This window comes from Eschrichtius robustus, chromosome 4 (assembly GCF_028021215.1).
Source record: "Eschrichtius robustus isolate mEscRob2 chromosome 4, mEscRob2.pri, whole genome shotgun sequence".
Taxonomy (NCBI): domain Eukaryota; kingdom Metazoa; phylum Chordata; class Mammalia; order Artiodactyla; family Eschrichtiidae; genus Eschrichtius; species Eschrichtius robustus.
Window position 1 is genome coordinate 152,407,507 of NC_090827.1, and position 14,533 is coordinate 152,422,039.

Genomic DNA, 14,533 nt, shown 5'->3' on the forward strand with positions numbered 1-14,533 from the left:
TGACAGCAGGCTTGGCCAGGCCCTGCCAAAGCTGCCCCTCAGCCCAGTCAGCACTGTGGGCTGGTCTCTGAGAACTCTGTGCGGCCTCTTCTGTAGCCAAAATGTGAGTTATTGAGTCAGATGTGATGCCAAGTTAGGGATTCAAGAGGGCGCCACCTGCCCCTCAGGCGGGCTTGCGAGTTGGGTCACCCAGGTCAGGACCCTCCCTGTGCCGGGCTCCTAGGCGCCCATCCTCACGTCAAGGCCTCCCCTGGGAGACAGGGCAGCGGTTAGCTGAACACTCTGACTTGAAGCTCGGAGCCCCACCTTCCACCTCCAGTGACCTCGTTGGTCTGGCAGAGGGTGGGCCTGCACCTCCTGACAGTTCAGAGGAGGAAGGGGCTCTGGCTTTGTGTCCTGAGGCCCCAGGACCCTACGGCCTCTGCCCCTAGGGCTGCTCCCCAACCCCGCCCCAGCCGGGGGTCTGAGCAGAGAGCAGGAGAGGAGGCCGAGGGCCGCCTGGACCTCTGCGCTGTCCCTTCACTGAGGTGACCCACCCACCTGGGTTGGGGCTGCTGCTGCGGGTGGGCAGGAGGGTTAAACCCGGCTCTTCCCAGTCTGAGGCCTCTTTTCAAAGAACACTCTTTTAAGTAACAATGGGACTTCCCTGGTGGCGCAGTCGTTAAGAATCCGCCTGCCGATGCAGGGGACACGGGCTTGAGCCCTGGTCCGGGAGGATCCCACATGCCGCGGAGCATCTGGGCCCGTGCGCCACAACTACCGAGCCCGCACACCTGGAGGCCGTGCTCTGCAACAAGAGGAGCCACCGCAATGAGAAGCCCGCGCACCGCAACGAAGAGTAGCCCCCGCTCGCCGCAACTAGAGAAAGCCCACGCGCAGCATCAAAGATCCAATGCAGCCAAAAATAAATTTATTAAAAAAAAAACAAAACAATGAACGACCTAAATAGGCCCAAGATTGCACCTCAAAGTTGCTCTGGATCACGGCTCAGGGCCAGGTGGCCCTGGGGCACTGGCCAGAAGCCCTCGCAGGTCCTGCAGGGCCTGCCCGCACGCCCCTGGGTCTCTGGTGTGGCGCTCCCTCCGCTGTCGCTACCGGCTCTGATTTACTGTCTTGGTGAGGTGATGGCCCCGGTGGCTCCATCCCTACAGGCCACAGACCCCGAGCAGGGCTGCTCCAAGGACCACGTGTGTCCCCTCCAGTGAGCCCCTCGGGGCCCAGGGAATGACCCTAACCCTAACCCTGGGCTGGGCCACTGCTGGCCCCGTCCCCACTCGAAGTGGGCCTGGTCCTGGGGGGGTTTGCTCCTCAGCAGAGGTCGGGTCTGGAGACGGGCTCAGACCAGGGACCCAGCACAGTACGCGCCTCCCGGTGCCACGCACCCATCGTTTACCCCAGGACCCCCTAGTCCGGCCGCCCCCTGTTCCGTAGAGGACCCCACCCAGCACGTGCCGGACAGCCTGGGTGACTGGTGTCACCCAGGGACATGACCCTGGTCCCAGCAGTACATCCCTCCGGCCCACCTCCCTCGGCCCCCCGCCCCTCCCCTCCTGCTCCCAGAGGCAGTGAGCGCGCCCCTCCCTGGAGTCCCGGCCGGGGTATCGAGTCCTGTGTCTCCGTGAATCCTCGCCATCAAGCCGTGTCCCTGCGGTCAGGAAGCACTCTGACAGCGGGTCCTCGCTGCGTGGTTCTCGTCGTTCTCGCGGCTCCGGGGGGCGGTCCCCTCCCCCCAGGGCGGCGCGGGTCTGAGGAAGCTTCCGCGTCTCCCTGCCGCAGGGGCCCCTTCGTGGGCTGGGGGTCCTCGGGCAGTGTGGGAAGCGCAGGAGGCCCGTGCGCTTGGCTCCAGCGCCGGAGACGGACTGGACTCCCGCCCCCGCCGGATTCCCGGCAAAGGCCCCTTTGTGGGAAGGACTCATCCGCTCAGTGAGTATTTCCCGGCGCCCACTGAGCAGGCCCAGGAAGGCTCCCGGGGAGCGGCCAGCTCGGCCTCGAACCTCCATGGGCTCTCTCGCCTGCCCTGGTCACTCTTTCTGAGTCCTCAGAAACAAATTGCTGCTCCGGGCCCTGGTCCAGGCTCTGCCTTGGGGGGACCCAGGGTTAGATCCCCTCAGGCCATGCGGGGCACTGGAGTGATGTGGGACCCCTGCTCTGTGTCAGTTCCACCCAGGCCTCCCTTCCTGCCCAGTTTGGGGCCAAGCCCGCTCCCTGCAGGGCCGAGCCCCAGGCAGCCTGGCAGGTGCAGGTCCCCACAGAGACCCTCAGGAATCACCCTGTCCCAGCACCGTGGGGTGAGTGTAGGGGACTCGGGCCAGCTCTGGGTCACCAGGCCTGTGAACGATCCTGGGAGATGCGCCTCTGCCCAGGGTCGGGGGGGTCAAGCTGGAGTGCAGGGGTGGGAATCCTGGCCCAAGAGAGACCCTCTGTCCAGTACGAAGCCGGCTCAGACCCCCAGAGGGGTTGGGCAGACCCCCGGGCGCCTTGCTCTGCAGCCACCCAGCCCCCAGGTGCTCTGGGCCCCACCAGGAGCCGGCCAAGCCCCGCCCTGTGCCCGGTGGTCCAGCCCGGGCCTGCCTTGGTGATGGTGGCTGTCCGGGCTGCGGTGCTGTGATGGATCTCTCCCCAGTGTGGCGGTTTCTGTGCCAGAGTGACGGGCTGTGGGAGTGGGGGGCCCTCGGCTGCCAGGAGGGCACAGAGAGGACACAGACAGACAGACACACGCATCTGCTGTTTTCTCTGTTACAGATGCGGCCCCTGTCCAGCCGGAGTAGCTGCTGGGCGATGGATGAGACCTGGGCACAGTGTCTCATATGAAGGGAACCCTGGGGCCTGACGTCGCCCTGCCTGCTTGCGCTGGGCAGGGCCCTTCCTGGCCTGGCTGACAGCAGCCCCTGGGCAGGGCTGGGGCGCGGGGATCCCTAGAGTAAGGAGAGGTTTGGGGCGGGGGAGGGTGCTGCTTTCATTTGGCAGGAGGTTTTCAAGGCTCATCCATGCAGAGCTGCCTCAGGACTCGCTGGGTGACATCCACGGTTTGGAGAAACATCTGTGTCTCTGTGGCTGCCGTGGATGTGCTGCCCCCTCCCCCCACCTGCCTTCACCCACCTGCCCTTGTGCCCCCAGGACGCACCCTCGTCCCTGAGAGCGACGTTTCAGGACGAGGAAGCCCCCCTCAGGCCCCACGGGCCAATTTTGGGGTCAGAACCTACCCCTGCTCCCGGGGGCCAGCCTTGACTTTCCCAGGAGCCTTTAGAACACGGCTACCAGGGAGGGGCGGGCCTGGGTCTGCCAGACTGGGGAGCAGCTGGCCTGAGGGCAGGGACACAGCTGTGGCCATTTATAGACCTGCTCCAACCAGCAGAGTCCGGGGACACCCCTGGGGGTCCCCCGTGGGCAACCTGGCAGGGGGTGTCAGGAGGAGAAAGCGACATCAGGAGAGGGGTAGGAGAGAGGGGGACAGGAAGGGGACGTTACGGGGGCAGGAGGGGCCCCTTGGGTGGCATGAGAAGGCCAGCAGGTGTGTTGCTTGTGGGTGAGCGTGTGGGGGGACTTGGGCTGGGGGCCTCCAGGAGTCTCATCAGGGGGAGGGTACGTAGGTGTGGCGGGCAGAGCCCGGGCACAGGGCGGGGCACTGGGCAGCTAAAGGGCCACTGGTGGAGGGTCCTGCTTCTCATGGAGGACACCTGGCCCTGAACTGGGATTGTGTCCACTGGCCACCTCGGGTTCGGGCAGGGCCTGTGTCAGAGAATCTTCCACACCCAGGCCCCCAGGACAGGAAGGAGGGGTAGGAGGGCTGGCTCCCCGATGCCCGGGGGAGGGGAGGAGGTGGTTCCAGACCCTTAGCCAGGCCTGGGCAGACAGCCCGCCAGGCACCAGGCCCAGGGCCGGCCCCAAGGCTGCCAGGCCATCCCACTGGCCAAGACAAGGTGCCGACCGTCTATGGCACAACCCGGATCAAGGGAGACCCCCCCCTTCGCCTTTTCCACGGCGTCTGGGGGAGCAGCCCATCCCCCCGAATGTGTGATCCGCCCCGGTGCCCCTGCTTATCTGGCCCGAGAAGCACCAGCCTGGAATGGCGCAGCCCGGCTCCCCAGCTGACAGTTGTCTTTATTCAGCAACTGCCTGGGCTCCTCTGGGGGCGAGGGGCGGGGAACTCCTCCCTGTGGTCTGAGACGCCTTCCATTTCTATCATTTTTCCTTTTCTGCATGCGATGCTGTAATTCCGATGTGATGCCTGGCACTACCTCATCCTTCAGGGATGGAATCTTTTACCCAGCCTCTTCCTTCTCCTGGGGAGGGGGATGCCCCCGGGGCCTTCAGGGCTCCCACCCGCGTAAGGTGGACACAGGTCCCACCCGTCTGGGCCATGCCAGCCGCACCTGTAGCACAGGTGTGGAAATCACACCTTCCGGGTGTTTCTCACCCCCAAGAGGCAGCATGGGACGCAGGCCCTCCTGAACCCTCGGGTACAGGGCCAGGTGGGGGGCAGCCTGGCCCTGGGAGGTGCGATCGAGCCCTCCGCCACCTGGCTCAAGACCTCCTTCCTGCCTGCAGGGCTGCTGCCTGGAGCGTGGGACACTGGGTCACTCAGCCCGAGGCCCGGCTTGGCCACCCGCGCTCACAGGCTCCATGTCTCTCCGGCTCCGCTGTTTTGAGTCTCTGATTCTCTGCGTGGCGCTTACCCCGTGGCGTCTGAGAGCAAAAGCTCTGAGAGGCGCCGCCTCGCCTGCCTTCCTCAGCGGCCCCCGCGGCGCCAGGACAGCCCCCTGGCCGGTGGTGGACCGGGTGGTGACGGGGACAACAGGGGCTTGGACTCTGCAGTGGACGAGGGGTCGCCGTCCTGCATCAGCTCGTGGGCCCCTCCGAGGTGGTTGACGTGACCCAGAGAAGCCGGCCCGGCCCCCGGCCTCCCCTCCCCTCCCGGGCTGCAGGCTGACCGCTCCGGGTGCGCTGAGGAACGAGCCGCAGGCTTTCTGAGGAAAGAGAACAGACAGCCTGATGGGGTGCTTCTGACGCCCCAGGCTGCCGCTGTGAAGTCACTGGATGCCGCCCTCTTCAGCTGGACAGTCCCCTGGCCTGCACGGGCCTGGCTGCTGCGGCCTCCCTGCCCCCTGGGGCAGGCCTGGGGCCTCACCCTACGCTCAGCCTAGGGGAACGGGGCCTGGATTCAGCCGCCCGCCCCTCCCCGCAACCCCTCGATGCTTGACCAGGGCTGCCAGGCCCCCCAGACACAAGCACAGCCAGGAGAGGGCCACGACCCGGGACCAAAGGAAGACCCTTCCCCCACTGGGTAGACAGGCATCTCCCCGTGCCTCCTGGGCGTGAAACCCTCCAGCGGGACCCACACAGGCCTGGCCTCACTCTGGGTGCCACCGGAGGGAGGAGGGCGGCCAGGGGGGTGGCGCTCCTGGGTGGTGGCTTCTCTCTACAACCTGCCTTTCTGGGAAGGGTTTCTTGAGCCTGAAGCCCACTCCCCGCAAGGGCCAGCTCTGTTGTCCGCCAACTCAGTCCTTGCTGGATCCGGGTCACTGACTGAGGGAGTCCAGGCCTGACCCACACAGAGTGCAGCCAACCCGGGGCCTCGAGGGACACGGGGTGCAGGAAGCTCTGAGCACTGCGTGCACCTGAAGCTGCCTGATGGCACAGCCCAGACCTCGCTTGGCCCGAGCAGGAGCCCTGTGCCCACCCCGGGGGCCCTAGACCCTCCCTCGGTCCTGTACCTGCACAGGCCAACCGCCCTCTGTCCGGGCCCTGAGCCAGGCCTCTGACGGAATGTCCTGTGAAAGGTCCCCGAGGCTGGTCCGGGCAGCCCATGGGGGGTGGAGGAGGCCTCTGGAGTAGGATGGGGGTGATGGCAGAGCTGATGGGTGGGGGGCATTCACAGAGCAGGGACACCCGGTCTGCAGCTCAGGGAACTCTCCCCAGGAGGGTCACACGACGCGTTAGAGGGAGTGACCGCTGGACAGAGAGTCAGGGGCCCAGAGCCTGGGTATGGACGCTTGTTCCGCTGGACACCCCTTTCCTTTCGCCTATGGAGACCCCGATGTGAGGCTTGGGCGAGCCGACCCCGGGGCTGGGGCAAGGGCGTCCGGCGGCCTGGGCTCCCACCAGGAAGAGGCCTTCAGAAGCATGGCCTCTCCCGCATCGTCCCCCGTGCCTCCTGTTGGTGACCGAGGCCCTCCGCTTGCTCAGGCCACCCTGGTGCGTCTGTGCAGCCCTGCACCGCCACGGCTGCCACCGTCCCAGCAGAGCGGTGAGAAGCAGAATCCCACTTTCAGGCCTGTGAACTCTGCTAGTTTTACCTTGGCGCACAGGGGCGGGTGGTGGCTCCAGGCAGCAGCCAGGAAGGAGAGGGGGGCATGGGAGCCACAGCCCCTCGTGGTCGCCCCCTTCTCCGAGCAGCTCTGGAAGTCACAGCTCCCCCTTTCCAACACTCTCTCCCCGTGGGGAGGGGTGGAAGGATCAGGGGCCTGGGGTCCGGGGAGAGCAGGGGCAAGTGCAGGGGACAGGAGCCACCACTGTGCGCTGAGCCCAGACCCTGGGCCACCTCCTCAGGAAGCGGGGCGTCCTCAGGGTTCCCGGGTGGTAACCGAGGGGCCCCCTTGTCTGGAACTCGAGGAGCAGCCTCTGTGGGGATGAGGAAGAGTGCATCTCGACACACAGCCCTGACCCAGGACGGGGCGGGAGTCCGAGGAACAAGCAGGCCACCCCAGGGCGGGCCAGCACCTGCAGCTCCACCCTCAGGAGCCCACGTGGCCAGGGAAGGGGCCTTGGAGTTGGGGAGCACGCAGGGCCTCCTCCACACACAGCCGAGGTGTTCTGGCCCAGCTCTGAGGAGCAGCAGTGATGATTTTCCAGCTTGCTTTGCTTCTGCTTTTCACGTGTTATATTACCTGGCAAGTAATGATGAAATACAGCAGGAAAATGGCAGCACAGATGGTGCTGGTGCTGGGGACTGAATTATTCATCGTGTTAAATTATTAAGTTTGTATTTGAAGTTGCTGGTGAGCCCATGTGTGCCGAGAGCCCATCCCAGCCCTTCCTGGGGGGTCTGCGACCCCCTTGCCAGACCCCATGCCAGGATTGAAGAAGGACTTGAAGTGATCCTGGGCCCTCCCGGGATAGAGGGGACCAGCAGGCGCCAGGCCTCCCTGGAGGGAGTGCAGGGAGCCAGGCAGGGGCTTCCAGGACGCTGGAGTGGGGGTTGGGGGGGGAGTTGCTGGAGCAAGGCGGCCGCCTCCCCTTCCTGACACCTGGAGTGACCCCGTGGGGGCTGCAGAGGGGACTCGAGGTGGTGGTGGTGACGTCTCACACCTAGCGCCATGTGCTCCTGGTCTTCGGCATAACCCTGCTTTGGGTCAGGGGTTCCTGGCCGTCAGGGGCCCATTTCTGCATCCGAAGAGCCCGCAGAGCACTGAGCTCAGGGCTCCATCCCTGTCCTGCCGGCCGGCCAGGGTCCCACAGCCCAGACGTGGCCGTGGCCAAACACACACGCCCCAAAGCTGACCGCCCTCCCCCTCTCTAGCCCCCTGCACCTGCTGGCCAGCCTGGCCTCCCGCCGCCCACCTCCTCCACCCCGACACCCTCCCGGGTCTTCAGCCCGCTGACGCTGACGGGTGCCCTTGGCTTGGCCTTTCTTGCCGTTATGGACGTCTCCCGCTCAGCTCTTGCCTCTCCGGCCGGCTGCAGGCTTGGGCACTGGTCACCGGAACCCAGGTCCTCTTCTGGGTGCTCACGGGGCCGTGAGCGCCCACCTGGGGTGTGGCCCCGAGGCCAGGCAGAGGCCGTGGGCTGAGTTGCCTCCCTGCCGTGGGGGCTGGCCTGGCTGGTGGGCAGTTCCCCTCATCTCCTGCCCAGAGGGGTCCCCTGCCCTCCAGCCCTCCTCAGGTCCCAGAGCCGCCCGGCCTCCCTCTCCCAGAGTGCCAGTCATCCTGACCTGGGACTGTCACCAACCTTGTCTATTTCTCCATAGGAGGGTCTGAGACCCTGCTGGGTCCCCCAACCCCAGCCCAGGGCCTGGACAAATGTGAGAACTGAAGAGGCAGCTATGTGTGTGGTGGGTCTAAGAGGGGTAACCACAGAGACAGAGACAGAAAGATAGGTGATGACCCCACAGGTGACCTCTGAATGGTGACCCCACAGGGAGAGAGAAGGAGGGGAGGAGAAAGAGAAAGAGGGATGGAGGGCCAGGCAGCGAGGCCAGCGGAGGGCCTCTGTCCTCTGTCCTCCGACGTGGCACAGGCCTGGGTCACAGGGTCATTGGGGTCATGGAAACTGTGGGCCGAGCACGGACCCCTACACTCCTGTCTTGGTGATGTGCACACCCAGTCACACCCAGCCTGGATGCCCCAAGGTCAACGGGGTGTCTCCGTGGCTTGTAAGGGCAGCTGGGCTCGTGGGTCGTGGGGCTGCTCTGGACTCAGCTGTGCGTCATCCCCCAGGTCCACGTGGTGGTAGGGGCGGAGGGCAGAGGCTCCAGTGGGGAGAAGGGGCTTCTCTTTCCTGGACCCACACCTCTCCCTCCGGCGTCCACACCCAGGTTCTGAGGACACTGAAGGGCCAGGCTGAGCAGACCCTGAGGGCTCAGGCTGGACCCTCAGACCCCCAGACACCTGGAAACAGGCGACCACTCCCTCCACAGAGCACCTGTCCCCAGACCTGCAAAAGGCCTGGGGCTTCGACCCACGTCACGTGAAGGGTGGCGGTAGAGGTGTAATGAACACGTGCTTCTCACACTCCTGGGGTCGGCCAGTGCGGGCTAGCAAGAGGCGCTCCCTGCAGCCTCTGTGAGCATTGCGTTCGGTCCCCAGGCCCCCCCCCGTCTGAGCAGCCCCACTGCAACCACCTTGCACCTCCTTGCCCAGAGCCGGCTGGCAGGAGGAATGGACAGAGCCGCGGCCAGCTCCCACGGCCCCTACGTCCGGGGAGGCTGCAGCCCCGTGCGTCCTGGGATGTGAGCCTCCCCCACGGCCAGCAGGGCCCTCGCAGGCCAGAGTAGCTGCAGAGTGGCGGTGCCCCTGCCAACTCCCAGAAAGCTGTGCTGGCCTCCTCCACCCCCTCCCCTTCCTCACTCCTGCCGGCTGGGCGGCCCTGCCGGGCCACCGATGCGCACAGTTGGGCCTGCAGAGGTCAGCGAGGGGTGGGCGCTGGGAGCCCGGGCTCCAAGCAGATGGGGGGAAACAGGCACGCCCTCTGGAGTTCAGGCCGACTGTCCTGGGGGAGCGGCGTGAGGAGTGCTCCCTCGGGGTGGGGTTTCCAGGATCTGCCCCTTCCACCCAGGCCCAGGGAGTCCTGATGCTTCAGCTGAGAGGGGAAGGTGAAAGCTAACGCAGCGGTCACCACGGGTGTCCGCCCACCAACCAGGAGGCCAGCGGAGACCCGGGCCCCTCCCACAACACTCTTGCGACCCCAGGAGGGGCGGTGGGACTGGAGGCCGAGCCGCCGACCTTGCAGCGACCCCGGTCTCCCCGCAGCGCGGTTAACGCCTCAGAGGAAATCCCGGAGGCCTCGGGGAGGGGGCGGCCGCGGCGGGGGCGGGGCTGCGGGCACACGGAGCGGAGCGGCCGGTCCGCAGTGACCTCTGCGCGTCCCTGCCCGGCGTGGGGCCGCCGGCCGAGGGGGCGAGGGTCTCTCGGCCTCTGTCCCACTAAAATGAAACGGCGTGGCTCCTTCTCTGCGACTCTGTTACGCAGTAAAATAGGTCCCGGTGGTCTGCGGGCTGCTCTCCTCCAACGGTTGGATGCGTTTTCTGGCGTCTGGGGGCTCCCTTCTCACGCCCAGCGGTGCGGGAGGCCCGGGAACGGCGGGGGTCCGGGGCCAGGACAGCGCTCAGGGGCACTCGGCCCGGTGGGGACCGCTGTCACCGGCCGCGCCGGGGAACCCCTTCCCGCGCGCGTCGGCGGAGAGTGGGATGGCGACCAGAGCCGCGACGCCCAGCTCCCCCCGACAGCGGCTAGACGGGAAAGGACTTCGCTCACTGGCGCTGCGCACGTATCCGTCCGCACGCTAGGTGCCCCGCACGGGCGGAAGCGGATGGGAGTGCGGGACCTTGTCTAGCCGTTGCGGGGGCGGCCCCCGCCCGGTCCACACAGAGGGGGTGGCGGTGGCTGGGGGCAGTATCTGGGCTTCTGGACTGAGCGGTGGGCCGGGGTCGTGCGCGCTGGCTCGGGAGCTCGCGCCCCGGGATCCCCCCCGAATCCGGCCCGGGGGCAGCGTTTCGGAGGGTAAGGGGGGCGCGGCTCCGCCCCTCCGGTCCCCGCCTCCCGCGGGCGCCCGCCCAGCCGCCGCGGCCCCGCCCACCTCGTCACGCTCGGACGCGGGCGGGGGGCGGGGAGCGCCTACATGTGATGCGCCCTCCTCGCGGTGCCCTTCAGCTGCCGCCGCAGTTCCAGGGGCGCCACATGGACCCGGCCGGCCCGAGCGCGCTCTGCCGCTGACCGCCCGCCCGCGCCCCGGCCCCAGGCCCAGGAAGGTAACCGGCGCCCCCGCGCGCAGCTCCTTCCCAGGACCCGCAGGGCGGGCGCTCGGCCCCAGATGCCCCCTACCCGGCCCGGGCTGGGCGCTCAGTCGGCCCCCGGCGGGCGCTGTCCGCCGGCGCGGTGCTGAAGCGGCCCAGGGGTCCCGGCCCGCGCCCTCCCTCGTTCTTGCTCCTTCTCCGAGTCTCCTGCCTCTCGCGTCTCCGCTTCCCCTCCCTCGTCCTCTGTCTCTTTCTTTCTTTCTCCTGGCGCTCTCCCGCCTGAGGGCCGCTTGGCAGAGCCGGGCAACTCGCTCGCCCGCAAAGCCAAGGGGTGCGGCGGCCGCGGGAGCCCTGAGCCGTGCGGGGGGGGGGGGGGCGGGGGGAGCACTGGGGGAGCTCCAGCAGCGCCCCGGCCTCTCAGGGCTGGGCCCTGAGACTCCCTCCCCACCAGGAGGCAGGGGAGAAGTTTGGAAGAGAATCTGCTTTGCGGCAAAGGCGCCCCTGCGCGCCAGCGCTTTGCGGGGAGGCAGGGGGACGCCCGCCCCCCCCCCGCACCCCTCCCCAGCGTGCACACACGCGGGTCTCCTTCATCTGAAAAGGAAAAAAAAAAAAAACCCATGAAACAGTGGATCTCTAGGGACCTGGGTTTCCCTGCCAGGAGAGACCTCACCAGACGGGTGTGGTGGGGGGGCACTGCAGCTGCTGATTTTACAGGAAGCACCTCCTCACCAGACTTGCAGCTGGTCTGGACCCTGGAGGTCCCCACCCATGCGGATGCAGGTGGAGGGGTGGTCTGCCCCCCCATTTCATTTGTTCCCCGAAGGCTGGGCCCCCTGCCGTTTCTCCCTTCCACCCCAGTCTCTGCTGTGTGCAGGGGGCAGTGGGTGCTGGCCTCTCCCCTGGGTGAAACCTGGTCTCCCAAGACTCTTCCATCGGAAGCTAAAGGGAGCTCCCGCCCAGGTCCCATCCACACTGACCTTTCCCATCCTTTAGATGGGTCCCCGCCCCTGTGGCCCAGGGCTCCACCAAAGAGGCAGCAGAGCCAGTCACCTCCAAACGCCCCTGGGCCTGCCCCCGCTTCTCAAAGGCAGGCTCCTTCAGAGCTGCACGCCCCCATCCCTGCGGTAGCAGCCGGACGCCGGCTTCACAAACCCCAGGGGCCCAGAGAGACCGCTTTGCAGGGACCTTCCCAGACCCAGGTGCCTGTCCCATGTTGAGGTCCAGCCTCCAGGTGTTGGGGGGACCACGAATGATGCTCTCTCACGCCCCAGACCTGCTCCTAGGGGAAGTTGGGAGGGGACAAGGAAGAAGCCCTCCCCCAGCCCCGCTGGTGACCTGTGATCATGTCCTCTCCCCAAGCAGAGAACTCCTGGCCACGTTCGCATGTGAGCTGTGACCCTCCGAGGAGCCGCTGAGAACTCAAAGCCGTCACCATGGAGTTCGTGATGAAACAGGCCCTGGGAGGTAGGGAGAGGGGGGCACCCTGCACACCCAGCAGCACGCAGACACACGGGGTCTCACGCAGCACATGGTCACCGTCGGACTTCACCACACAACCCCCGCAATCACACCTGCAGGCTCCCTCTGGACCGGGGATGGAAGGTGGGGCGGGGGGACGAACAGGGAGGGGCCAAAGGCAGTGCGTCCTGAATCCCCTTGGCCAGCTTTGGGGGTGGGGGAGGAGGCATGCCAGTGCGCTGTGGCCGGACGGAGCCCCCCACATGGTGCTGAGCAGCGGCACCTCCGTCAGCCTCGGGAGCACACCCCAGGGGGCGCCAGGGGTCAGTCTCACTGGTCAGATCCGGTGGCCCCCCACGGAGACTTTGCTTCTGATGAGCAGAGGTGCAGGAGGCCGCAGAGTGGCCACAGCAGGCAGAGTGAGGGTAAGGAGCAGAGCTGGCCCTGTGGCATCCAGCAAGGACTTTGTGGTGTCACGAGGGAGGGGCCACCGGCGTGCACAGGGAGCCGGGGCTGGCTGAGCACAGGGGATGAGAGAAGAGGCCCCGGGTAGCTTGTGTGTGCCCACCTGCGTCCCCACCTCCCCGCCCCCGTGAAGGCAGTGCAGCCTCTTTGTGTGTTGAGGGAGGGGACCCCCCTTCCAACCCTGCTGATGCTTTTGAAAGGAATCCTGTGCCTCCTTGGGTCAAGGCCATCACCACAGCTGGAGAGCCTGGCCCAGGAGAGGAAGATGATGTAGGACAGTGAGCTGAGACCCTGGCCCAGAAGGTGGGCGGGGGAGTGGATCGAGGTCCGCACTGGCACAGTTGCATCCTGGTCAGCCTGGCCCACGGGGCCGGCCCTGTGCACCCTGGCTCCCCTGGTGCAGCGCCAGCTCTGGGAGCTCCCTGTGATGGGAGCTGGCGGCCGCTGCCTGATTCTGCCATTAGAGATGTCTTCCTTGTGCGACGGGACCACCCTGGGGCCATACGTGGCCTCTGTGGGTCACACCCTGACCTGATGCCTTTCACAGCCGGGCACGTGTCAGGTGATGCATGACAAGGCCACCTCTTGGCAGGAGTGATGGAGAGCTTTTCACCAGAGGTGGGGCACCATGGGGGCTCTCGTGCTAGGAACGAGGGGCAGGATAGAGGGACCAGTGCCACCGTGCCCAGGACAGGAGCCCCACGGGTGGGCTTGTCTCCTGGAGAGTGACTGCATTTCCACTCAACACAAATTAAATGGAAAGACGTCTGGGCCTGGCCCGGGGCCACATTTCCTGACTTCGTGGTCAAGGATAGGCTGCAGGTTGAGTCTAATTATAATGGTTACGTCACTGGAACGTGATTCAGGGGCAAGCAGCATCCTGGCACCAGGAGGGACCCAGGCTGCACCCAGCCAGTCCCAGGCTGTCACAGGTAATTAATTAGGTGGCTAATTCAGGCCCCGAGGTGGGCTTGTAAGAAAACTGAAATATCTGATTTCGCTGTCTGCATAGCTGAAATTAGCTGGGTAATTGCCAGCCTGGATTCCCTTTGTTCCGTGTCAGCCCAAAGTTTCTCCTGCGGCGGTGACAGGGCGGCTTCACCAGCGATGTGGGAGCCTGGGCGCCGCCAGCGGAGGCCCCTCGGGCAGGAGCTACTCCCTGGGGCCCCAGACCCGGCGTTCCCCCCAACTCCCACCCCATTCGCACCCCAGTGCTGCTGGGGGCAGGGGCTGCTCCAGGTGAGGCCTTGCTTTCTGTTGCCGTGTTTTCTCTCCCCCGGTGGGCGTCATTTTGTTCTCTCCGGATGAGTGTGGGTGAGAGACAGATGGAGACCAAGAGATGATTCCAAGAGAGACAGGCCAGAGCCCCGGACACAGAGGCGGGACGAACCCCGGATGCCGTCCAGAGACAGGCTAACTCAGAGGGGATACGGCCAGAGACAGACCGAGAAAAAGACGAAGGGAAATGCCTCTGACACTGGAGACACAGAGATGTGGGGAAACGGGACCGGAGGGAGATGGGTGCGGGAGCGGGACAGCGGGAGCCAGGCTGCGGGGGTCAGGCAGGGAAGGCGGCTGGGGGATCAGAGGCTCAGAGCAGGACAGCTGAGGAAAGCACCATGGAAAAGACGGGGTGGCCGAGATGGAGACTGGGGAACCCGAGGAATCAGGTCAGGAAGTGTAAATGCAGGACACAGAGGCAGACAGAGAGACAGACAAAGAGACGTAGACAGAGACAGACAGACAGAGAGACATAGACAGAGGGACAGATAAGGAGAAACAGACAGAGAGGGAGACAGAGAGACACAGAGAGAGACAGACAAACAGAGAGACAGAAACAGAGAGACAGAAAAACAGACACAGGGAGACAGACAGTGACAGACATAGACATAGAGAGACAGACAGGTAGAGACAGAGACAAACAGAGAGACAGGCAGACAGAGAGGCACACAGAGACAGGGATGTATTAGAAACAAACTGAGAAATAGAGTCAGGGCGAGAAGCAGAGACACATCCACACACACACACACACTCACTCAGAGAAAGGTTCACAGCGGACATGAGAGGAGAGACGGGCCTGGAAGGAGCCCCGGGCAGGCCTTGCTTGCCACGCTGGGGACAAGACTCCGTGCGCCCTAATTAAGCTGGGCCATCTGCCTG

At 65.7% G+C, this 14,533-nt stretch overlaps 1 protein-coding gene across 1 annotated transcript in view; it reads left to right on the forward strand.

Moving 5' to 3' along the window:
• The first annotated feature begins 11,834 nt into the window (after nt 1-11,834).
• The window catches only part of CPLX1 (complexin 1), a 36,670-nt gene continuing 33,971 nt past the window's right edge, over nt 11,835-14,533 (forward strand). The window contains exon 1 of the mRNA XM_068542363.1: nt 11,835-11,914. Coding sequence (XP_068398464.1) covers nt 11,884-11,914 — 31 coding nt within the window. The 5' untranslated portion in view covers nt 11,835-11,883. The remainder of the gene's footprint in view (nt 11,915-14,533) is intronic.